General features: G+C 38.3%; 1 protein-coding gene and 1 long non-coding RNA gene across 6 annotated transcripts in view; one reads left to right on the forward strand and one right to left on the reverse strand.

Annotated features, from left to right (window-relative positions):
• LOC131509436 (uncharacterized) overlaps positions 1 to 23998 on the forward strand; it is a 70437-nt gene that overhangs the window by 6656 nt on the left and 39783 nt on the right. Inside the window, exon 3 of the long non-coding RNA XR_009260501.1 lies at positions 11584 to 11746. This is a non-coding gene — a long non-coding RNA (uncharacterized LOC131509436). The remainder of the gene's footprint in view (positions 1 to 11583; positions 11747 to 23998) is intronic.
• STEAP2 (STEAP2 metalloreductase) lies at positions 1099 to 22267 on the reverse strand. Of its 5 annotated transcripts, none has more exons than XM_058725157.1 (6): positions 21603 to 22267; positions 17811 to 17996; positions 14667 to 15191; positions 10889 to 11416; positions 8102 to 8266; positions 1099 to 6158 (listed from the first exon to the last, which is right to left on the reverse strand). In XM_058725157.1, exons 3-6 carry the CDS (start codon positions 15156 to 15158, stop codon positions 5871 to 5873), a joined length of 1473 nt encoding a protein of 490 aa, XP_058581140.1. In that variant the 5' UTR covers positions 15159 to 15191; positions 17811 to 17996; positions 21603 to 22267; the 3' UTR covers positions 1099 to 5870. The 5 variants fall into 5 exon arrangements, with proteins under 5 accessions (XP_058581140.1, XP_058581141.1, XP_058581139.1 ...); XM_058725158.1 differs by having other exon boundaries at positions 17811 to 17999; XM_058725156.1 differs by having other exon boundaries at positions 17811 to 19755.

A 23998-nucleotide genomic window follows, 5' to 3' on the forward strand; every position in this document is an offset into this window, starting at 1 on the left:
AGATCACTCCTCAGGGAGAGTTGCCAGATTTAGCAACAAAAAAGTCCCGTGCAATTGTAATAGAATTAAATAAAAAATTATTCATTGTTTGTCTGCATTTCAAATTTAACTGCGTGTCTTGTATTTTGCCTGGCAACCCTACTCTCAGGACATCAACGCCCATGCATTCCCTGGCAGCTGTCAGGGAAGCCAGAGCTTCCACAGATCCTGTGCACAGGCACCAAGGTTGGTTTCTCCTCAGTACAGCAGTGTGGCGATGGTGGCAGCCAGGAAGCAAGGCAGGAGGTAGAGACAGTGATGGGGAGGGGTGTGGGCAGGAGGATGCAGGCACAGCTGCATGCATGTGGGGTGATAAATAACATAATTTTCTCTAAAGATGAGTCAGCATTCATTATCTCATTAGTATCTTCAGGACCATACTGCATTAGACACTGGGAATACAGCAGTGAATAAGACACAGTTTCTGCTTACAGAATACAGCTCAACTATTATGTTGAGTCCTGGTTTAAAGATACTTAACACTAGTGAAATGAAATAATATTTTTAAAATTTTTTTAATGTTTTTATTTATTTTTGAGACAGAGAGAGACACAGCATGAGCAGGGGAGGGGCAGAGAGAGAGGGAGACACAGAATCCGAAGCAGGCTCCAGGCTCCGAGCTGTCAGCACAGAGCCCGATGTGGGGCTCGAACTCACGGACTGCAAGATCATGGCCTGAGCCGAAGTTGGACGGACACTCAACCTACTGAGCCACCCAGGCGCCCCTGAAATAATTTTTTTTAAGTTTAAGTAACCTCTACATTCCACGTGGGGCTTGAACCCACAACCCCGAGATCAAGAGTCACACGCTTTTCTGACTGATCACCCAGGTGCCCTGAAATAATTTTTAAAATACCACCTCATTAGATAGATATCTTTCTAAATGACTACTTTGGCAAAAACGAACAAACAAAACCTCCAAAAGCCCAAAACTATTTCATGTATTGCTTTCCAGATGCTTCTAGAAAGAAACAGACGGCCTTCATCAAATACGGGAAGTATTATTCAGTAAGAAAGAAAAATTCATTTGTATGTAACACTTCAAAAAAGAGGTTAAAACACATTAAATAATACTTTTTATTTAGATGCTCATAAGGCAGATCTATGAGAATGATATAAAAAATGGCATGTAATTTGATAGCGATATTTTGGCTATTACAGAGTTTTAGCAAATAGCTATTACACAGTTATAAAGAAAACAGTATTTTCCAAGCAGATACAAAATATCAAATGAAAGATCAAAGGCAAGAAAATGAGTATCATTAATTAACAATGGAAAATCAATTCCAATTTGAATTGCACATTATCCTTGAAAAACTTTTAAAGATAAGAATTATTGCAGTCTAGTTCATTCAGTGTTAAATAGAATCATGACAAAGAACAGAACACCAGAATGGATTAGTCTGACTTCATATAAAGAAACCCAAATGCACAGTGAGTTAAATACAGGCAGAGGGAGTCAAATAGTGAAGTAGAAGTTGTCAAGATCTTTTTAGTTTCTAATAGGCTTTCCTTAGGGTGCGGCCTTGGTCCTCTTAGACTTTTGCCAGGTCTCCTATTGTATCCACAATTACGGCAGCAAGATGGAGGAATAAGATAAAGAACACGTGCTGCTTTTCTTTGAAGAGACTTCCAGGAAGTCAACCACAGTGCCCCTCATCTCACTGACCAGCTCTCAGTCTCATTGTTACACCCAACTGCCAGGGCAGTTGAGTAATGTGATGGACAGCAGCTTTTAAAGAAGTAGGGTAACCAGACATTGGGAGACAACTTCCAGGCCCTGTGTAGGCTGAATGTCTGCAAAGCTATGAAAGACCTTCAAGGAAAATCTTAAGAGAATTAAGATTGAAGTTGACAATTTGAAGTCATAAAAAAGCACCTGTCTTAGTGATTTAATTTAGCCTGTCCAGCCATGGGGAGAGTCCTATATGTATAGTCTGCTCTAATTGTGCATGACTGCATGATAGAAAGCCAGTGATTTGGAAAGTTAAAAAAATCTCGGTATGTTTATGTGTTAGGCTGAACTAACCAAAATACTGTTTTTGGTATCATATGGACAGAATCTGTGATTATTAGCACTTTATAATTTTCTTGCATTAAAAAAATTAAAGAATCCATTCATTCCTATAAAATCCACTGTTCAAAGGTAAGAACAGACTGTGTTTCCACTAAAATCAGTACATGTTCATTTAGAGCAATTACATATACTGAATATCCACCAGAATATTTTTTTACTCACTTATAAACAATTAAGGGTAGAGCATCTCATTTTCATGATGACACATCACAGATAGAAATGTTAACACCGGATCAAGGCATGAGCACATGTAGCAATGCTTTAGGCAAAAATTCACAAAATAATTTCAACACCACATTTTAGGCTATTTGAATACTTATTTCAAAACAGAGATTCTCTAGGCTGACACAGGTTCAGTGTTTATAATATTCCTAAAGAAATACTTATGAGTTACATTTATGGTACTTTATTTAAAATATCACATAAGAAACCTTTACATTTCACAAATAAACCTCTATTTGGGGGAAAAACTCTTTGTACAGAATTTATTATGAAATAGTTTAATGGCAAAAGGCAATTAAAAAGAATTAAAATTTTATCATATTATGTAAGAGATAAACAATACAAAAATCAGATATGATATTCTTGAAGCCCTTTTACACAAGTAATTTTCATAATTTGAAAGTATGAATATATCTTAAATTGCTATTATCAAATTAATGTTGAAAGTAAAATTCCTTAATCAAGTCAAGATTATGCTAATTTACAAGAAATTAATCAGATTAAAACGGAGTTCACTAGCCAATACTGTATGTAGCAGAAAATAATTATCTCATAAATACCTATAAATATAATTTCTTCATACCTTAAAATATTTTAAAATTTAAATAAAAATCTCTATATGTAGATAATCTGGGCTAAATTTCCATATGTGCTTTGAAAAATATATATGTTAGCATGAATATATTCTTATTTAAACATGATTTTAAATATTCTTCATAGAGGAGACATATGAAATCTGCACACAAAAGCTAAGTAGCATGATTCAGCTCGTGATTACTTCCCTGTTAAGAAAAAACTTACTTAGTTTTTTTGCATAGGATTAAGACTGGGTATATTTTCTACATTCTTATAATTTTCTCAGGGGCACTTCTCAAAATACAAACCCCTACTACTTTCAAGTTCCTGCCACTTTCTCACATCTAGCAAGAGCAGAATTCAGTTCTACTTCTGAGGCCAGAGTAATGATTAAAAAAAAAAAGTGATTATGAGAAATAATGATTAAGAAAAAAAAATCAGGTAGAAAATGGTAAAATAAAGCAATTAAGAGTCAATTAAATAAATAAATTAAAAGTCAATATTTTTGCAGTATTAGAAAGGTTTTTAAACATTTAGAATTAGAATTAGAATGCATATATTACATTTATTCTAAAACTTCAAAATTATTTCATCTTTGTAGTACTGAAAAAGAAGAATTTATCATTTGAAACAAAAGTTATATACTATATACATTTTCATAAAGTTTGTTTTTTCACATTTTCAAAGGCCCCATTTATCTGTAATAGTGTTATATTATTGGCTACTTAATATACACATGCAACAATATAATTCAATAGTCATATAGCTTTTAAAAATGTCTCATTGTATTTTCACATTAAATGGTGAAAGCACTGGTCTTGACAGAGGGTAACTTGAGGAACAAGTTGAAAATATGCTATTAATTTCACTAGTGTGCTACAACAGTGTATGGGTGTTTCCCTTTAAAAGTTATCACCCAAGGTAGTTCCTACTAAAAACTAGCAAGGAAGTGATTATCAAGAGGGAAAAAATAGAATTAAAATTTTAAAAAGGGGGAGCTCAATTAAGAAGTACAAGATACTAAAATTCACCAAGAAGAGAACACCAGAGAATCATGAGTGATTTACCAAATTGACAGGGTGCAGTAGGAGGGAAAGAGCCAATGATGGGAAAGGTAGCCTCCACTAAATAGAACTCCTTTTATTTTGGCAGTTGCATTCAGTAGTACTTCAGTGGGTATAAGTTCAGAAATGTTATAATTTCAGGATATATAATTACATAATGCATATAATTGTATCTTATCTGCAGTTTTCTATTTTAATAAGGAAGGAACAAATGAAAAAAATGTAGGGCATTCTAATCAAAGTTTGAACAAAATGCAATTTTAATGTGGAGTGTCAGCACTGAAAATTTTTATGAATAATTTGTATGATTATATGTCTCTAGAGTAGATTTATAATTAACCACTTTTCTTAATATCCTTCATGCTTCCAAACTGCTCCCTCATGAATGGTTGAACAGGCAGGAGGACTTCTCAGGGAGAGAAAAAAGGGATCACCAACTCTTTAGGGACTTTTAAGATTCTGCAGGTCCTTAGCCATTCGTTAAAACTGCTATGGTCCTACCCTGCTGGAGTCCCTCACTGCATAGGGTCATATGGACTGCCATAGGTCTCCAGGGTCAGGTCCCAAGCAAGAGCCTCTTGCAAGGTGAGGAACTGTAGATTATCCCACAATCAATAATAAATTTATGACTGTAATATTTTCATATATTTTTGATACCCACAACACACTGTGAAGAATGTCAGTGCCTTTACTGACAAAAGAGGAAGCATCTAGATTGGCATCATGATGGTAATGAATGCATAAGGATGGAGCAGGGGCCATTAGCCTAGTGGTTAAAACCGTAGCCTCGGAAATATGACTGCCTACATATTAAATGCTGGCTCTGGCTCTTACTAACTGTGTGACCTTGGGCAAATTGCTTTTCTGTCCTTCTGTTTTCTCCTATGTAAAATGAGGATATAACAACCTCTGTCATGGAGTTGTAAATATTAGATGGGACAGTACGTGTAAAGTGCTTAGAACAGTGCCTGGCATATTATAATCTCTCAATGAACATCAGTAAAATCATAGAAAGAGTGGGGACTGGATAATGTACAACAACATAGATCAGCTGACAAACAACCCCTTGTGTATAAACTTAATACCCTCCCTGTCACTAGAAACAACTGTAAGATTCCCTGGATTGGTACTATAGTAAAAAAAATCAGTTTTGGAAGCCAAATATCACGGTCTTCTCCCAAATCAACATATAAATATGCAAATGAAACTGCTCTGTAAAAAGGAATGAAATCTTTCATAAGGTACATATTATCAGTATGTATTTCATGTCTCCTTTGCATTTCAAATACGTCAGATTCAATTTGTTTTTTTAATTTGTGTTTGTTCACAAAGCACACTGGTTCATACAATTAATTACATTCTTCGAACCCTATCTTATGAGAAAAATATAGGAATGTTACCATTCACCCTTACCTAGATGCTAATGTCATATGTCCTTTCTTAAAGTTAATGTATGATTATGTGTTTCTATTTCTTAAGCTGGATGACAATTAAAACCTTAAGTAAGCTTCAGGGAAAAAAATGCATCCATTCAATTATATTAACACTTAAAATTCTGCTGGTTTGTAAAGTTTTTTTAACATTAGGTTACATCTATATTATTCGCCATAAATATTTTTGCCTGATTATGGAATACAGTTTATTAAAATAACAAGAGTGTTTGGTTGTGTAAAACAAAACATATAAGTTGACCACAAAAATTCATATTGCCAAAATTGATCTCTGTGAAAATTAATTTCAAGAAAGTTCTGCCACTAATTTGATTGAGATCTTACTGTAAGGATTTCAGCCCACGTCAATTTGACAATGCACTTGCAAATGAACATAAAGGAAGTCATAAAAATAATGGCATGAGCAGAATTCTATATGGCATCAATGAGCACCATTTATCATCACATTACTGTAACCCTCTCTGGTGAGAGATGAGGAACTGCTCCTCCAATACCTTCTTCCAGAAATTGGCTCTTTTCCCAACCTTTTTTAATTCTCTTTAGCTTTCGGCTTATGCATGGAAGGAGTAAAATGATCTTACCCAGAATTACAACTGAGGGCAAAACAAGAGCAAGAACAAAGTTTGGTGGTGTATAAAACCTGTAGTACTCTTCTTCAAAAGCTCGTTTCCATCCATAAATTAAAACATGGAAAGTACTTATGAGCAGAGCAACGTATCCAAGCGTAGACTTGGGTACAGGAGGAAGAAAAAGAAACAAAGTATAAGAAGTTATTCAAACTCATAAATTAACCTATCCAGCTACACCCATGTTTATAGTGTGCTAAAACTATTTCATCTTAAATTATTGAGCTACGCTTTGTTCTCTCCTGAATTAAAGAATTTTAATATCTTCATATATTTCATATATATTTATATATTTGCACATCTTATACAAATAAGACCATACTGCATATAGCTTGATACTGTGATTATTTTATATCAAGAACTTTCTCCTCATGTCATTACATATGAAAAATTTGACCCTAATGTTATGTAATATTCCACTGAATGGATATGTTACAATTTACTTGACCATTCCTTTTTTGTTTACTCATTTACTCTGTTTCCAACAGATCATTTACTCTGTTTCCAACTTTCCTCAACTATAAGCCCTTCTCTATATCTTGGTTTATTTTCTTATAACTTGTTTCTAATAGTGGGATTACTGGTGAAAACATCTGGGTTTTCCTTAAGGATACTGATGAAAACTGCCAAACTTCTTTATGAAGTTTATCCACATTTCCACCAGTTGTGTGTATTAAAAAAATAGTATGTATGTATGTGTGTGTGTGAATGCTGAAGGGCATTCTCATTCATATACACTCCCCCCCACACCCTGCCTCACATAAATATACTAGTTGAAGGTAAACATGTAAATATTGAACATGAAAAATGTTATAATATTAGTATATAATATGAATAGCATTTCAAACATGTGGCTTTATTGACCACATTAAATGAAATTTACATTAAGAGTACTTCTGTTAGTTTATAGGCGAAAATCTAAAAGGCCAGCATTCTGGGTTCCCTAAATTATTATGTTTGATTGCTTACTTTGACAAAATGGTCTGTGTAACATTACATCAGTATAACGATGTAATGTCTAACTTCACTGGGAAAGGATCAACTAGCAGAAAATTGTCCTGTTTGGCAGTTACTCATCTCTATTTAATGATAATTTGCATCCGTCTAACACCCTTTATCAGAGGGCCTACTATCTCTTTTCAGATGTGATTAAGCTAACAATGGGAAAAGTTTTCACATTTTCTTGCCTTCAAAAAGGAAAAGTTAATTTAGACAGGGATATGCCCTTAACTTAAATGAGTTCTTTAGATGAATTGAGCAAATAGGCAAAAACAAAACAAAATTTAGTGTACTACCCAATGACAGTCATCCACATATTGTGCTATAAACCATTTGGATACAACCATTCCTGACTTTGTGATAATATAGGTAGGGTCTAAGTTTGAATTACATGTTTTAAAAATAGGCAAATTTATTAAATAACCATTACTGGAGAAGGTGAATTGTTTATTAAAGAACACAGTGCTACTTTGAAAACCCTTTATATGTACTCATATACACATATATACAATTCATATATTAAATACATATACTAACAAGATCCATAAGGCTGGTTGCTTGTCATAACCCAGCAGCCCAGTTACCTAATTTGCCACTGCTTGTGTTTGTGTGTATACACACACCTTTCTTTTACAATATTCAGACTGACCTTCTCCCCAACTTGAATTCAAATTAATGAGATTTTTCTAGAAAGATCAAGGTGGCTCAAAATGTAAAATAATTATTCACTCATTGGTCTAATAACAAACTGACTTTTGGCACTAAACTTGATCTAAGCTTACCTGTCCCCACTTTCATTTTTTTTCTTTTTAAAATAACCTTAACCCGTAACATAGTAAGCAGTGCTATCAGAGTCTTCTAGTAGAATCCTGTACTGGTCTTTTACTTACTAAACCCAAATGGTCCTAAGCTGGCTTCCAGCAGTTTTTGTTCCTTGAGCTAGATGTATAAATGCAGCCCCAAAGGCACTTTTATAAGAAGCATATTTAAAATTAAACTGTATTTAACACTTAAATTCTATGCCGCCCAATCCCTCAACCCACATACCTGAATAAAACTGAATTCCCTCCAGTTTAAAGCATTGCTCACTGAAGGGATAGAGGTGACTGCCAGGAGGGAGAGTAAGCCAAGGCTCATTATGCCAAAGGAGATATACATTTCAATCCTCCAAACTTCTTCCTCGTTCCAAGAGTTCTCGATATTTGCATGAACCTAATGAGAGCAAGTGTGAATTTCTTTTATTTGGCAGAACATTAACTGATTCAGCACCGTTCATTCTTGGCATGAGAATACATCATATATGAATATATTCAAGTTGCATTATTTCAATTTAAGAGACTATGATGGAGAACCTATTAGTGGATGTTATTGTTGCAGGTGTGGGGAAAAGAGAAGAGGGAGTTAAATAAAAGGAGGACTAAGACTCTCTCTTTCCTTGCATATGTGTAAGGGGGCGAGTAAATCTACCATCTGCATTATAAATCACCACCCTTCCTGGCCTGAAGTCCCAAGACCATGAATGCCAAGTGGTTGGTTCCAAGGTGACCTAAAAAACGTACTGGCAGTTACAATTAGTTTTGAGGGACTTCTCCAAGTTGGTTGAAACTCGGTTAAATATTTTGGATACATTCTGGTCTTAGATCAACTTAGAACCCAGGAAGAGAATTTCTAAATTATGTCTCTATCTTCCTCTCTCACATGAAGAATATTTATATGTTAATTTATCTCTTTATTTTTAACTTCTTTTCTTCAGGAAGCTGAGATTTCCATATGGATAAAATCATACCGAACGCAAATATTTATTCTCTTGAATTGCCTCATCAATGTACTTTTCCAACTATTCAATTGCCTCACTCAGATATAGTACTTTTCCAAATGTCTTTCCCTTACATTGATAATACATATATAATCAAGTCAGACTTGATTAACTCTGAATGTGTGGAATTCTGCACAGGGATTACTTTTAGAATTGTCTATTTACTTAAAAAAAAGGTTTATTTACATGTAAACAATATGATTAGAGTATACATCAAGGGTTGGACTCCTTGGGTTAAAGCTTTGTTTTATTTTATTTTTATTTTTTCAACGTTTTTTATTTATTTTTGGGACAGAGAGAGACAGAGCATGAACGGGGGAGGGGCAGAGAGAGAGGGAGACACAGAATCGGAAACAGGCTCCAGGCTCCGAGCCATCAGCCCAGAGCCTGACGCGGGGCTCGAACTCACGGACCGTGAGATCGTGACCTGGCTGAAGTCGGACGCTTAACCGACTGCGCCACCCAGGCGCCCCATTAAATAAAATCTGTTCATGGATAACAGACTCTAACTTAAAACAGTTTAACTTTGTCCAGTTCCAGTTAACCAAACAAACTTGAAATAAAAAAATAAAAGCTAGTTCTGAGCATGAGGTCCCTGGAACAATCATACCAACATCCCGAAGAAAGCCACAGAGCTCCTCTGTGGAAAAAGGCTCTTGTTTGATACCTTTCTTGACATCTATACAACAATACAGAACAAGGACATACCTCAGTAGGACATACCTACAGCTTACAACCTGGATCTACCTGGCCTCCTGGTTCGTTCATTCATCCCACAAATACACTTCGGGAGTGCCTTACTACGTGCCAGGCACAGTTCTAGGCATTAGGCATCCATCAGTGAACAAAATGGACAAAGGTCCCTCCTCTCATGAAATAATGTTCTGATTAAGAGGAGGCAGACAACAGTAAATATAATCAACAAGGAAAACATAAAGTGTATTAGGAGGTGATAAATGCTATTGAAAAGAGTGAAGGTAGAGCAGAGGAGGAGGGACTGGAGGGAGAAGGAAGAATCTAAGGGTTGAATCAGAAGCGCATAGCAGAATTTAAAAGGGTGTCCAGGCTCAGCCTCCCTGAGGAGGTGAGATCTGAGCAAACAACTTAACAACCAGTGAGGGAGCTGGTGCAGCAGATAGCCAAGCCTTAGCATTCAGTTAGGGGAAGGGGTATTTTTACAGAGACAATGGCTTCAAGAACATCAATTTACCAAATTTTTTTCAAATAATTTTAGGTTGAAATTGTTGAAACAGGCCTAAGTATCTAGTGCTACAAAGCTGGATCATGATGCCTTGGTTCCTTATAAAACGCAAAAGCTCACATTTGTTTTGGTGCAGTGTCCTTGGCTGTCACAGGTAAATGCTACAGCAGATAACTTCAGTGAAACCCTTTACGTTACATTTGCTCAGTGGGAATTATTGAGGAAAATCATACTCGGCTCCATCATCAAGCTCCTTCCATGAAGCTTTCCCTGAGATTTTCTTGAAGAGCTAAGTGCTATAAAGGTTCACCTGAGGAACTAAAGCTTCACCAAAGTATCTTTTCAGCTTTTTTGATATCAAAAACCTTATAAATGTATGTCTCCTGATCTTGGCTTCCTATTCTGTTTTGTATTTTCACTAGTTGTAATTTTGTCGCATATGTTTACTGAGAGATGCCTCATTGTTTCATGGAACATGGCCAATCATAAAACATTAACTCAATGTTTAATGCTGAAAACAATCACTGCAATCATAACATCAAAAAAAAAAAAAATGAAAGAATTGAATCCTTTATTTCTGTTCTTACTCTTCAAAGAAAGGTATAGTAGCAGTTTTTATCCTAAATGATTTTGGATCAGCCACGTAATTCTTAAACAGAAACACTGTGTGAAGAATAATTCTTTCCCCTCCCTAAATATACCAAAATTTCTATTACAAGATGTGTAAAAGCTCACAGGACCTTAAATCTTACATTTTACAGATGATACTGATAAGGTATTTTACTAGTATCCAGTAAATAACGAGCACATTCCATACCTGCTGATAAGCCATGTTGAGAAACAAGTATCTCTCTGACCTTCTCATTGGTAAGCAGAGGCTGTAGGCAACATGGACCGAAGCGAAGAAAAAACTTAGTAATCCAAGCTGTTTTCTACACTGTAACCAGGTCTCCAACCAAGGTGGAAATTTCCTATATTTGGTGCCGTAATAAAGCTGATACGCAGCTGCCAGGAGACCTGCTAGGTATACCAGGGACAGCAAAGTAATGGCAACTATGGGCAAGGTTTTATTCACAATCTCAATAGGAATCTTGTAAAAGTCACTCTGCTGGTTTCTAGCATATGGGTGTATCACATCTCTGACAAAGGAATAAAGAAAGAAAAACGTGGCTAGACTTATGGCTACCACCACTGGCCCTCTCCAGAGAGTAAATAGTCGCAGGGGTAAATTTTCAATCTCCCTGGCTGATGATAATGATCCCAAGTCAACAGGAATGAAATTCAGCTGACGGGCAAGTTCAATAACCTGTTGTCGAGCTTGAATATTGTTGCTGCATATATAGACCTGTGGCAAAAACAAAAGACTCATCATTACTATTGTTTGTAAAAATGGTGACAGTGACGATCGCATGCTCCACTTCACCCATGGAACGTCATTTGTGACGACCTTGAGGGATGCAAAAAGTTAAGGAGGTAAAGCATTTATTAACATATTTGTCTATTTATTAATAGGTTAAAACTGTCATAGAAACAACAAAGTCCTTGCTACCTGTGGTGACCTGAAAATAAAATGCAGAACAATCCTGCTAGAGCCTGGGATCGGGAAGTCCTCACAGGAAGAAAGCCAGGAGGAAAGAAAGGTTTCTAGACCACGTGTTTCGGCAGCAGTGGCACGGTAAGGTTGAGGTGGACTTTGGGCTGCTGGCCCTCTCCTGCCCACTCCAGCTCTCACTCTCACAGGCATCAGGGTGGGGTTGGCTTCCTGGACTTTTGAGGACAATATTCAGTTCTAGGACTGTAGTGATTCTGTCTAGTAGAGGGATTACAAGTACTGTCCTTTATAGATATTCAGCAAGAGAGAAGATGGGCATGAATTCTGGGTGGTTGAATTTGCAATTAAAATCTCTAACTTATGTCACAATGACATACTATTTATAAAATTTATCTTTGGTTTAGAAACTGACCAAGTATCTGAAGAACCATGACTCTCAAGTTATTATTATTCTTATATTACTTCACTGGTCAGAATATGAAATTCTTTCATCTATAAATAGTGATACTATACCTATGTGGGGGAAAAATGGTATTAATAAGGTTTAGTTAATTTAAATAGTAAAGCAACTGCCATTTTCTAACACTAAGATGTTACCTCTGTATAATATAATGACGTGATGAGTGGGGGGTGAGGGTGGACTTTCAAACTACACAAACCTCTTAGATAAATTACTGTAATTGAGAATTCAACAAGTATTTGTGAATTGTCACCAATTCACTGCTGAAGTGAGCCAGTATAACTTACGGGGAGGTCATCTTACTCAGGGCTAGAAAAATATTGCTATAAAATCTCTGGGTAATGTTTGGGGAAAACAAATTCCTAAATATATCCCTGAAGATGTTTATATAAGGTCTCTGGAACAGACCACACTAAAATATTTGCATGCTAAAATTTGCATTATGCTAATAATGTAGAGCTCTTCCAATTATTAATTTTACTTAACATTAACCAGAGGAGTAACAGACTCTATACTATTATACAAATGTTCACAAATTTCTAAAATGGAGTGGGGAAGAATACATATTCCAAAGAAATAAGGAAAAGCATTCTAAGGTAATTTATTACTGCTTTTAAAAAAAATTTTTTTTTTTCAACGTTTTTTATTTATTTTGGGACAGAGAGAGACAGAGCATGAACGGGGAAGGGGCAGAGAGAGAGGGAGACACAGAATCGGAAACAGGCTCCAGGCTCCGAGCCATCAACCCAGAGCCTGACGCGGGGCTCGAACTCACGGACCGCGAGATCGTGACCTGGCTGAAGTCGGACGCTTAACCGACTGCGCCACCCAGGCGCCCCATTTATTACCGTTTTGACAATGGTGACCTTTTTTTTTTTTTTACTTCTTGTTAAAAAACCCTAAAGTAATAAAATTTAATTATAGATATAACCTATAAACTATAACATTTATTTAAATTTAAATAAATTTAAAATTTATTTAATTTATAAACCTAAACGTATGTAAACCTAAACTTTTGTAATAAAGGCAGAGGGCCAAGAAATACAAACAAAACTATTTATGTAACTCACTTTAAATTTAATTATTTGTTCCACAGTTGTTGTTGATGAATTAAAATTATCAAGGGGTGCCTGGGTGGTTCAGTTGGTTAAACATCCGGCTCTTGATTTTAGCTCAGGTCATGATCTCACAGTTCATGAATTCAAGCCCCACACTGGGCTCTGTGCTGACAGAGCCTCTCTGCTCCTCCTCTCTCTTTGCTCCTCCCCTGCTTGCTCTCTCTGTCTCTCTCTCAAAATAAATGAATAAATAACAATTATCACAATTATGGGCAAAGGATTAAATTTAGGTTTAAATTTAAACAAATTTAAATTTGGTATGTATCCATTCCTAAACTTTGATAGATATACAAAAGAAAAAAGGATTTAGAAATGACCTTTGGAGAGCTGGAAAGTATATAATCTTTTCCAACTCTTCCAAATCAAAGACCTGAAAGTGAATGGTTATCATGACTGGATATGCATGCAGTGGTATAATACTTGAATTTATTTTTTAAGGCATTTAATCTAAGGCATAAACTGTCTTTATCGACAAAAATAATAAAAGTCTTTTACCACCATGATTAACTATGATGCATGACTACACCTTTAAAAGATTTTTAAGGTGCACTATTTTACACGTTTACTTCTAAAAGTTCTCATTCCATATAGGCATTGATGGAGCTCCCATCTGCTTTATTCTCAAGTTGAACTAGATAGAACCCATATACTAAAAAAGAACCTAAGAAATCCAGTCTGCCTCTCCACACAGATTAAAATTTACACTTTAAATAAAATGGGCTGCACTATTTTAAATTCTATGAAGAATCTATGTAAAGTAAAAAGGTACTACTAAAGAATTCTTCTTGAGGGTCCTACTAAATAGTGTTTCATATGCAGATGGAATCCTGTTATCAAACAGCTGCCAGGAAGGAGAAGGGAGGAAGAAAGTTTGGGAGATAGAGGAAGAAAAAAGATATGTTTGTTATTGTTTCTGTTTTTGTGGAAGCCAGGAGAGACTCAAGGCAATGTGTCCCATTATTCATCAGCCAACTTTGCCTTTCCCTGAATTAGCTGGTGACAGGAAAAGTCAAGTGACAGGAAAATCCAAGTAATTTTCTTAGCTTTCCACATTATTTTATAGGGGTAGAAATGTACCCTTACAAGGTCAGGACACGATTTTTCATATGCTCCTATACAGTTTTCAAAATGATAATCCTTGGAGAGTCAGAATTTGCTTTTTAGAAGTATGACATTTTTTTCACCACTTAAATTAGGGATTAAGGGGTACAAACTTCTAGTTATAGAGTAAGTCATGGAGATGAAAGTAGAGATAGGGAACATAGTCAATAGTATTGTACTAATGTGTGGTGACAGATGGTGACTGCACTTCTCGTGGTGAGCACTGAGTAATGTACTGAATTGTCAGATCACCATGTTGTACACCTGAAACTAACAGAACACTGCATGTCAACTATACTTCAATAATTAAAACAAAGAAACGAAAATTTAAAAACAAATTTAAAAAAACACAAAAAACACATACCTGCCGGCTGGCATCCTTAGGTCCTAACTGAAGTGCCCAAGCTGAGACAACATTAAAGCCTTTGACAATCAGGGAATCTGGGAATAATGAAGCCAAATATTCAGCGTTGGATTCTGGATATTGGTTTATCCTCATGTTATTGCTCACATCAATCAGGATTTTACCCACAAGCAGATGTCTCAGGTCCCACAGGGAGGTGTAATGTTCTCTATGTATAGCAATAAATATTATATTTGTTTTTGTCAGAGCATCTTCATGATGAGTGACATCTACCACATGAGGAAAAAATTCGGAAGCAAATTTAGGATTTCTACTTCCTATAACCACATGATAGCCACATCTAATAAGTCGAATCGTCAGCGATTTGGCAAAATCCCCACTTCCAATGACACCCACGGTGACCTTCCTTGCATCTTTGATACCATTGATGCCATTAGGCAAAAAAGTTTCGCTAAGGTTCTTAGGGCTTCCCATCATAGAGATCGATTCCATGATACAGGCTCTTTCAAGATCACCAGAGATATCCTAGGGGAGAGAAAATAAAATCTTCATCAATTACTTATGACCAAACATTCAAACACTTCTAGACATTAAAATACTACCTCTCATTTCTAGAGGTGAAATATTTTGGCAAGGTGTATAAAACCTAGAACCCAGCAAGACACAATTTGTAAGCTAAAAAAGGATGTCAGAGTAGAAAAATGAACTGTCACAAAGTTGATATGCTAAAGTGTGGCTTCTAAATTTTTAATGGACACATGAATCACCCAAGAATCTTATTAAAATGCAGATTCTGACTCAGTAGGTCTGGAGTGAGGCCCAAGATTCTCCATTTCTAACAAGGTGATGCTGATGCTGCTGGTCTGCTGACCCCTCATTGAGCAGCAAGACACCATGGCACAAAAGGAACCAGACTGAAGTTTTCACCTAGAAACATGGTTCTAACAAGTCTGATTCCCCAGTTTGGCAACAGGTCAGAGGGAACCAATCAGAAATGCCACTAGAGGTAGAGGGGACCGTGCTAGCATGTGACAGCTCACATGACAACAGAAGACAAAAAAGCCACAAAAAACAAAAAAAACTATTTAAACTAAAACTGGCTAGAATCATTTAGGATGGAGTCAATCAATGATCCTATACACCTCCACAGCTAATGAGTGACTTTATTCTTAAATGAGAGATAAATCAGCTAATAAAAAATGAACCCCTGCATTTAAATAAGAGTTAAAGAAAAACAGGCTTTAAAATATAACAAAGGATTCCACTGACTTCTGTCATTCACCCTATATCCTATACTTTACTGAGAAAGACAGCTTCCCAATGAAAATGGGGTTAGTAATGTGTTTATGGTCTTAAATTACACAATACTTATGAAATCTTTTTCTTCCCCTTTTATTTGTTGGCTTCACAGAATAGGATGCAGTTTATTTTCCCTGAAAAAATTTATCAAATTCTTTTTTACTTAAGTAACATCTGAAATGTTGATATGTGTAATAACTTGCTCAAGAAGACACATCAGATGGCCATGAATCAGTGTCACTGCTGGATCTGAACAAAAAACACTCTTCCACTCCATCCCCATTGCGCAATGTCTTTTATGCTTACAGCAGATGGATTTAATGGATTTTACAGGAACAGGTAGAATGCTTCAAAGAACATGTTTTTGGGGTTTTAATTAAATGACATTTGAAATGTAGAAGAAAGCCAGAAAAACTCAACTTCTTACCCTAGAAATGGATCACAATGACTCAAAAAACCTGTAAGTTAATCTTCAGAAAAACAATAATAATATTGCCTAATACTCACATAACACATTCTATCTGCCAACTGTGCTTTTTTTATTCACTGACTGAACCCTGCAACCACTCTGTGCGACAGGTGCTAATGTTGCCATGCCCACTGTGAACAGGAGGCACCAGACATGCAGTAGATGACTAATTTGTCCAAGGTGAAAGGTGAGAAAGTCAGGGAGCCATGATTAGAACCCATGCAGTCCAGCTAAGGCATGTTGTCACTTTGGTGCATGTCAAGAATTTAAGAGAGGGCTTTTTCTTTGAGTGGGGGGTGACATGGAACAGTTAGTTATGGTTGTGCTCAACCACAGAGTAGTATATTCTCCTTCTCTGGCCATGGTTTGCTCCTCAGCATTAGCTAGTGATCTTAATGTCTAACTCAGATGCTGGGAAGGGAGAAAACTCCCTATTTTTGAATCTATTACACGTTTCCTTTCACACTTTTCAAGATAGAAGGGGGTGGTAGTTATCTGCTTCCCATGCACTTAGAAGGCCAGGCAGAGGTCAGAGGCACCAGAGTAATACAAAACATCAACATCCTCTTGGAGAAATCATGGGCTATCTTGGGAATCAAGAGCAGTTAAAAAAAACAGATATAATTAAATCAATGGTCATTTCATTCAACAATGCAAGGTGAACTGGCCAACTTGACCCTAATCGTATATGTTACCTAAGGGGGAAAGAGTTATCAGACTCACACACAGGAACCCAAGTGTCCTGTTTCCCAGTCCTGAGTTCTCCTGAGTAGAGATTGTGGCATCTCCTAAATACGAAAACTGCCCCACTGGCGTGACCTGAGGTTTGCGGACTCTGCTTGGTGCTATGGGAGTAGTAGGGGATCCCAGCACTTGAGTAAATGAAGATGCAGAATTCCAATCTCAGAGCTGCTTCTTCCCACAAGGGAGAATGGCCTGCTAAAGCAGTGGTTCTCAGCTCTTGCTGCACACTGACATGACCTGAGGAGCTTTCAAACCCAGCGATACCCAGTCACCTCCACCACTCCACCCATTTTTGTTTAACTGGTCTGCAGTCCAGCTTGGGCATCAGGATTTGTTTGTTTCTATGTTTCTGGAGATCATCAAGAGTTTTAATTAAATGCAGCCACGCTTGAAAACAACCCTACTAAAAGATTCAGGATTGAAGCTAATACTTAAATTTGGTATTTAGAAAGAACAAATGTGGCTTTTTGATCCTCAATTATGCTCGTTTTTACACTGTTGCTCGTAATAATGAAAAGTAACACTAGCAAGAGAGTAACAGTTGCCCTCTGGAGCAGAGGAAGCTGAGGAAATGCACGCTGTCCTTTCCCCTCTCCTTCTTGGGCAGGAGCAGAATCAGAAGGTCCACTCACTATTTTGCAATTTCCCTTTTTCCACTTTCTGGAAAGGGCAGTACTGCTCTTGAAACTGTGTCATCCCACTGCCCAGCATACTTTGTTCCTGTTGTTTCATCACATTCAACATTTGGAATGGTCAGTGATGGTATCTTTTCTTTCTGTCTGCAAAGGGACTCCTCAACTCTCCAGGCATCAGGGGTTCTGCTGATTGGAGCAGATGGGAGTTACTGACTTGCTCTGGAATAATGTCTATCAAACTTTAATGTGAATATGATCACCTGAGATCTTGTTAAAATGCACTAGGTCTGGTGTGAAGCTCAAGATTCTGTGTTTCTCCCAAGCTCCTGGGTGATGGCCCTGGTCCTTGTAGTTCATGGGCTATAATTTGATTAGCAAGGTCCTGGAGTCTCTCTACCTTCTCAGATCAAAGAATTGAGAAGACTATGTCATTTATGGAAAGTTTTGTTTATGTGGTGTTGAGGAGAAAAGACAGGCTGAGGCCTCCGAAATCACCTTGTTTCCTGAGTCTCAGTTTCCTTTGTTAAATGGAAAACAAAGAGGTTGTACTTGACTCCTGCAGTCCAATACTAAAATCCTTTTGTCTCCAAGTCTTAAGGCTATATAATAATAGTAATATCACTACTTTATATTTCACACTGTGACACTTCAACTTTATGAGCTCGATTTAAGTGTGATGTAAGTAGCACATGGGTGGGTTCCTTGAAATTTCAAGGTCACAGTTTTTCTTGAATGGCCATTCAACTTGCTGTTTGCATTTAATACTTGAAGTGTATTTACCATCAAGGTAAAAAAATTGGATTATACTCAGCTATGTGGCCTCCCTCCTAAGATTTTGTTTAGAAGAGTTTCCTTGACATTCCTCTGGCTGAATGGCAGCTGTTATGCTACATAAATAGAACCTAATTTGTTTCACATATAAACATCTAGGGCATTCATTATTGATGACAGTAACTCAGAAAAGGCTGACCTCAGATATCTTGATAACATTCACAACCTGATGATTTAGATATGCTACCAAGAAAATGTAATCCCCCAGGACCATGATGTGGGGTAGGTGTATTTTTGACTTTGCAAGGCCACATCTGAACCTTTCTTCTCTCCTGCAAACACTTGGCTCCACTGAGGCTCGTGGCACCTCATAAAACTTTCTTATAAGCACTGCTTTTATCTACTGACTTCTAGCTTATTCTTTATCACTTAGTGCCTTTGGCCCCCAATACATACACAGTCTTCCTCTCTACACCAACAGTGGTCATCCTTCTCCAGTATGTCATCATTCAAATGGATAAACCATTCAACCTCATGGCCTCTTGTTTCTGTCACTTATTCATCAAAAATAATGAATCTCTGCCTCCACCCCACTCAGTCACTCATTTTCTGAGCCTTCCAATAATCCTAGTCAAATATTCAAAGTGATAATTCTAGACAGCAGAAGAAATCTGATGCATTGACCCACTGTTTTCTCACTCTCCTTCGACCTCCTCCTGGTTTCTCTTTACCCATCCTAAATTCCAAAGGATATAATTATTGTCACTTGCTTAAAAAGATTAACTCTTGTTAAGGACTAAATGTTTGTATCCCTCCCCGCCCAAATTCTTATGTTGAAATGCTAACAATGGGAAGGTATCAGATGGTCTGGATTTTATAAGGTGATTAGGTCATGAGGGTAGAACCCTCTTGAATGGAATTAATGCCCTTATAAAATAGACCTCAGAGAACTCTTTCTCTCCTTCTGCCATATGAGGACAACAAGATGATAGTCCATGAACCAGGAAGTGGTACCTGAATCTGTTCTGTAAATAAGAATGCAATAAATATTCTTGGGGCACCTGGGTGGCTCAGTCAGTTAAGCATCTGGCTCTTGATCTCAGCTCAGGTCTTGGTCTCAGGGTCATAGGTTCAAGCCCTGTGTTGGGCTCCATGCTGGGCGTGGAGACCACTTAAAAAAAAAAAAAAAAAAAAAAAAAAGAATGCCATAAATAATCTTTGTTGAATGTATCAAAAAAAAAAAAAAAATGTGAGGTCCAGGGGCACCTGGGTGGCTCAGTCGGTTAAGTGTCTGACTTCAGCTCAGGTCATGATCTTGCAGTCTGTGAGTTCGAGCCCTGTGCCAGGATCTGTGCTGACAGCTCAAAGCCTGGAGCCTGCTTCAGATTCTGTGTCTCCCTCTCTCTCTGCCCCTCCCCCACTCACAGTCTGTCTCTGTCTCTCAAAAATGAATAAACGTTGAAAAAAAAAAAAGTGAGGACCTAAAGAGATGTAAAAAGTCTATAGGTAAGATCCCTCTCTTTGCTGATCAAGACATGTTAGCCCAAAGTGAGTAAGTGATATGCCAGTGTCATGGTCACTGGCTGAGCGCAGAAAAAACATCCTGATGTTGATTGTCCTGATTGTGTCCTTTATTGAAACCTCAGTCCTAGTCTTTCAAACTGGTGTACCCTCTTTCTCACCTTCCTTACTTATTATCCTTTCTTTAAAAAATGTAGTTGCCTTCGTCTGTGCTTTTTCAGTATTAAAATATAATTATGCTTATTCATTACAAGTATTATTTTCCATGTCTCCAGTAAAATAAAAAGTGACTTGAATACAGTTTTTCATTCCCTTTTTGCACAATTAGCTCAATTTATCATTGTTTATAAAAGTGTCTCAACCTCTTACCCCCTCCGAAAGACTGACTAGCTAAGAGAAAGAAATTGCAAACCATTTCTAAATACCCTGCAAAATATCTAGGATGGGTATTTTTCTTCTGTAAATAGCTTTTAATCTATGAAACAACAGAGGGGGAAATGCTGAGTAAAAAAAACAAAACAAAACAAAAAAAACACTTCCTGAAAGAAAAAATAAATACAGCAGATCAGCACAACAAAGAAATAATAAAGGTGGTAAGAGTGTGTGGGGGTGGAGTTGCGTGAGATGGGGTGGAGGAGGTGGTTTGGAATTTTCAGGGTTCCCAGTAGTGGAGCTGCTACCAGGACTCAATCTAATCAGTCTTGAGGGTGGGGGAAGAGGCAGGAGTTCAAATTCAAATTCTGCTTCTCCCAATTTCACCCGCAGTGATGAGTGATAATAACCATGGCTCGGAATAAGTTTTTCCATCTAAAAAATGAACTGCCTGAGGAGTAAAAACTGACACCAATCCTTCTCCAAGGGGTGGGGAAGATAATAAATGGAAATCTCTGGACAAAATTCTCTTTATCTCTCTGCTCTATTTTAAGAGCAAGATTTTTAGGGCATAATTTTCAACAAGTTTTGGCTGAGGCTGAACACAAGGCTGAAAGACGATTTAGGACACTCAAAGAAGCAGCCAATTACCTCCTAACACATAATGGCCTAAACACCCCACGGGTGCATAATTGGCTAATAAACAGAATGACTGCTAGAAATACTTTTTCGCAAAGCAGCGCCGCGTGATACTCAGTGAGATGCGCTACATGAACCCAAAGTGATAGGTAGACGATCAGGAAGGCTAAGGTAACCTGCCCGTCCTTTCCCTTTGGGGCACATCCTACCTGGGACGATGTCTCTCCTGGCCTTTCTCCTGGGCCCAACCTCAGGACTTTCTGGGAGCTCGTGGAAGACCAAGAGGAGTAGAGGGCGGAATAGGTGGAACAGACACCCTTCTCCACCCTTCCCACTCCTGACCTCGAGATGCCAAGAGATCAGGACTGACGCCCGCAGAGGGCGCGGAATCCGGGGAGGACGGACGCAGCGCGTGGCGCCGACTGCATCTTGACCCTCAACTCCGCCGCCACCACCTGGTCTCGCGCTCCTACCCGACCCGCTCACCTCTGCGCCTCCCGCGCCGGGCAGGGACGAGCCTGGCAGCTCTGCGGACAAGGCGCCGACACCCTAGGGGCTCGTCCGCGCTCTAGGGCCTAGGGACCGCGCCTCCGACCGGCGGCTGCAGGGTGGCTGCCGCGGCAGTCGCGCTCCGGCGGCTTCCCCGCCTCCCCGAGCTGGATCGCGTATTGCCGGAGAGGAGGAGGACGAGGGAGGCGCGCAGAGGCCGGCCTCGCAGTGACGCGCCGCTAGGGGCTGCGCGCGGGGAGGGCGCTGAGCGGGCCGGGAACACTAACTGGAGGGCCCAGCGGGCGGAGGTGTGGAGCCGTGCGGCGTCTGGAGGAGTCGGGGAGCTCGGCGGGGTCAGGAGAGGGCGCGGAGAGAGCTGGGGAGGACGGAGAGAGAGCGCCGACCCAGGCAAGCAGTGCCGCGGGGAGCCCGGCTGCCTCGCTCCAGCTTTGAGTATCCCCTGGACTGGGAGCTGCTGAGAATCCGCCTCTCGCCTGCGGCCCCCACTCTGCCCTCAGTCTCCGCAAGGCTCCCCCTCGATTCCTTTAGAAGCAGCTCTAGAAATATCAAGCCCACTTTTCTACTCCACTGCTTTTGTGCTGCGTAGTCTCCTTTCCACTCTAGACTTTGCTTTTTATTACGCCGTGCACCACCCCCTCCCCGTTCCCTCTTCCATACTCTCAGTTCCTGACAAGTCTCCACGAAACTGCGCTTTATTTCCTCTGCGTGTTCCTTCCCTCACCTTTACCCACCCAAACCGTCTTTTGTCTGGATTGTGTCCTTGTAATAAAATGTTTAGAAATGCCCTTTCATGAACCATATTTAAAAACTCCCTCAGATAGAAGGATCCTCACAGCCTGCGGAATGCAGATTAGTCTGTTGACTTTGACCTTTACTGTAGCTGGTGCCGAGCTAGCTGTGGAGTTGGGGAACAGAGGGGTTAGACAGGGAGTCAGGAGAACTGTGTTCCTAGGAAAGCCACTTAACTCTTGGGGCCTCGATGGCCTTGAATGCCCAGGGAATCTCTGAGCTGTAAGGACTCTTTTGGCTTTGGGATTCTGTAAATTTTCTCCCTGCAGATTACCTAGTCAGGACTCCTTTATCTTTTGCAAGAGATCTTTGTTTTCACAATTAAAATCAATTTGGGAAAATTCTCAAATTCGGGTAACTTTTTTTTTCATACGTTAATTCTCATTTCAGCAAATTAAGTTTAAAAATGATCTCTCCTGGTTGTTTATTAACCGGAGGTGGGGGGGAACCGAGAAGGGGGTCTCTGATCGATCATTGGACAACTGCACTTTCCCCTCTGTAGTCCATTCACAGATTAACCTTTGCAAATGCTGGTTTGGAAATGCATTCTTTGTTTGACTTGACATTTGCCCGTCCCCTACCGCCAAATATTATTAAGGTTTAAAGTTTAGGCATAAGCTAAGCTTTTAGTGATGTTGGGGTATTGACAGCTGGTGAAATTCTTTCCATTTTGGTAACTGGAAAAAAATAGTTAAATTTTATACCAATTTTTATTATTTTGCTTCAATTGTACTCTCAATGAAATTAGCATTTTTTTAGCACTCTGGAGGACAAGGGGAGGAAATTCATGAATCTTAGTTGTTAATGAAAAGCATGCAGCTTCCTCATGTGTTTTTTCAGAAAAAACAATAGCATTATAAACTTTCACAAAGGGTTATTTAAAAATGAAGCATTTTCTAACTATCCTAAAGCTGTTAATTATTGTGCAAAACATGTAGGTAAACCATATATTTTATTATTATTATTATTAATTATTTATTCTTAAAGATTTTATTGTTTTAAGTAATCTCTACGCCCAACCTGGGGCTCGAACTCACAACCCCAAGATCGAGAGTCATATGCTCTACCAACTAAACCAGCCAGGCACCCCTAAACCATGTATTTTAAGTATTTTTAAAAGCTATCTTAACATTGGACTATCCCCCTCCCACCCAAAGGTCAAGTTATATGCAAAATCACTTAAAAGAGAATCAGTCAATAATTTGCAATTGCCAGAAGGAATGTCTGCTTTTCATATTTGAACTATTAAATATCCCTGATGGAAAATCTCATGTTGCCAATTGTGTCCCCCAAAATTGTTGGCATTGATGCAAAGCATGATTCCTTTCAGCTTATTCCAGGGTAACTGAAATTTTTACTACTGTTTTTCAGTTGGAGTTTTAGAATATAAAAATTATTTTGCAAGATTTTTCCAGGTCATGATGTGCTCTCTGAGAAATCTCTACAGTTCCCTGAAGTAGTAATTGATTCCACTCAAGTGCAGCAATAATTTTATTAAATGGATCTCTAGTGGCCTAGAGGTGTTAACACAAGTTTTTTTTTGAAGTTATTACACAATTGAGTAACTTTAGAATGGTAGTTCT

Source organism: Neofelis nebulosa, chromosome 4 (genome assembly GCF_028018385.1).
Source record: "Neofelis nebulosa isolate mNeoNeb1 chromosome 4, mNeoNeb1.pri, whole genome shotgun sequence".
In the NCBI taxonomy this organism is placed as follows: Eukaryota; Metazoa; Chordata; class Mammalia; order Carnivora; family Felidae; genus Neofelis; species Neofelis nebulosa.

Coding starts and splice junctions, on each gene's coding strand:
- STEAP2 (XM_058725155.1), bottom strand. CDS start 15,158: ATGGAATCGATCTCTATGATGGGAAGCCCTAAGAACCTTAGCGAAACT. Junction 11,417..14,666: donor CTAAGGATGCCAGCCGGCAG/GTATGTGTTTTT, acceptor TTTTTGCCACAG/GTCTATATATGCAGCAACAA. Junction 8,267..10,888: donor TCAACATGGCTTATCAGCAG/GTATGGAATGTG, acceptor TGCTCTCATTAG/GTTCATGCAAATATCGAGAA.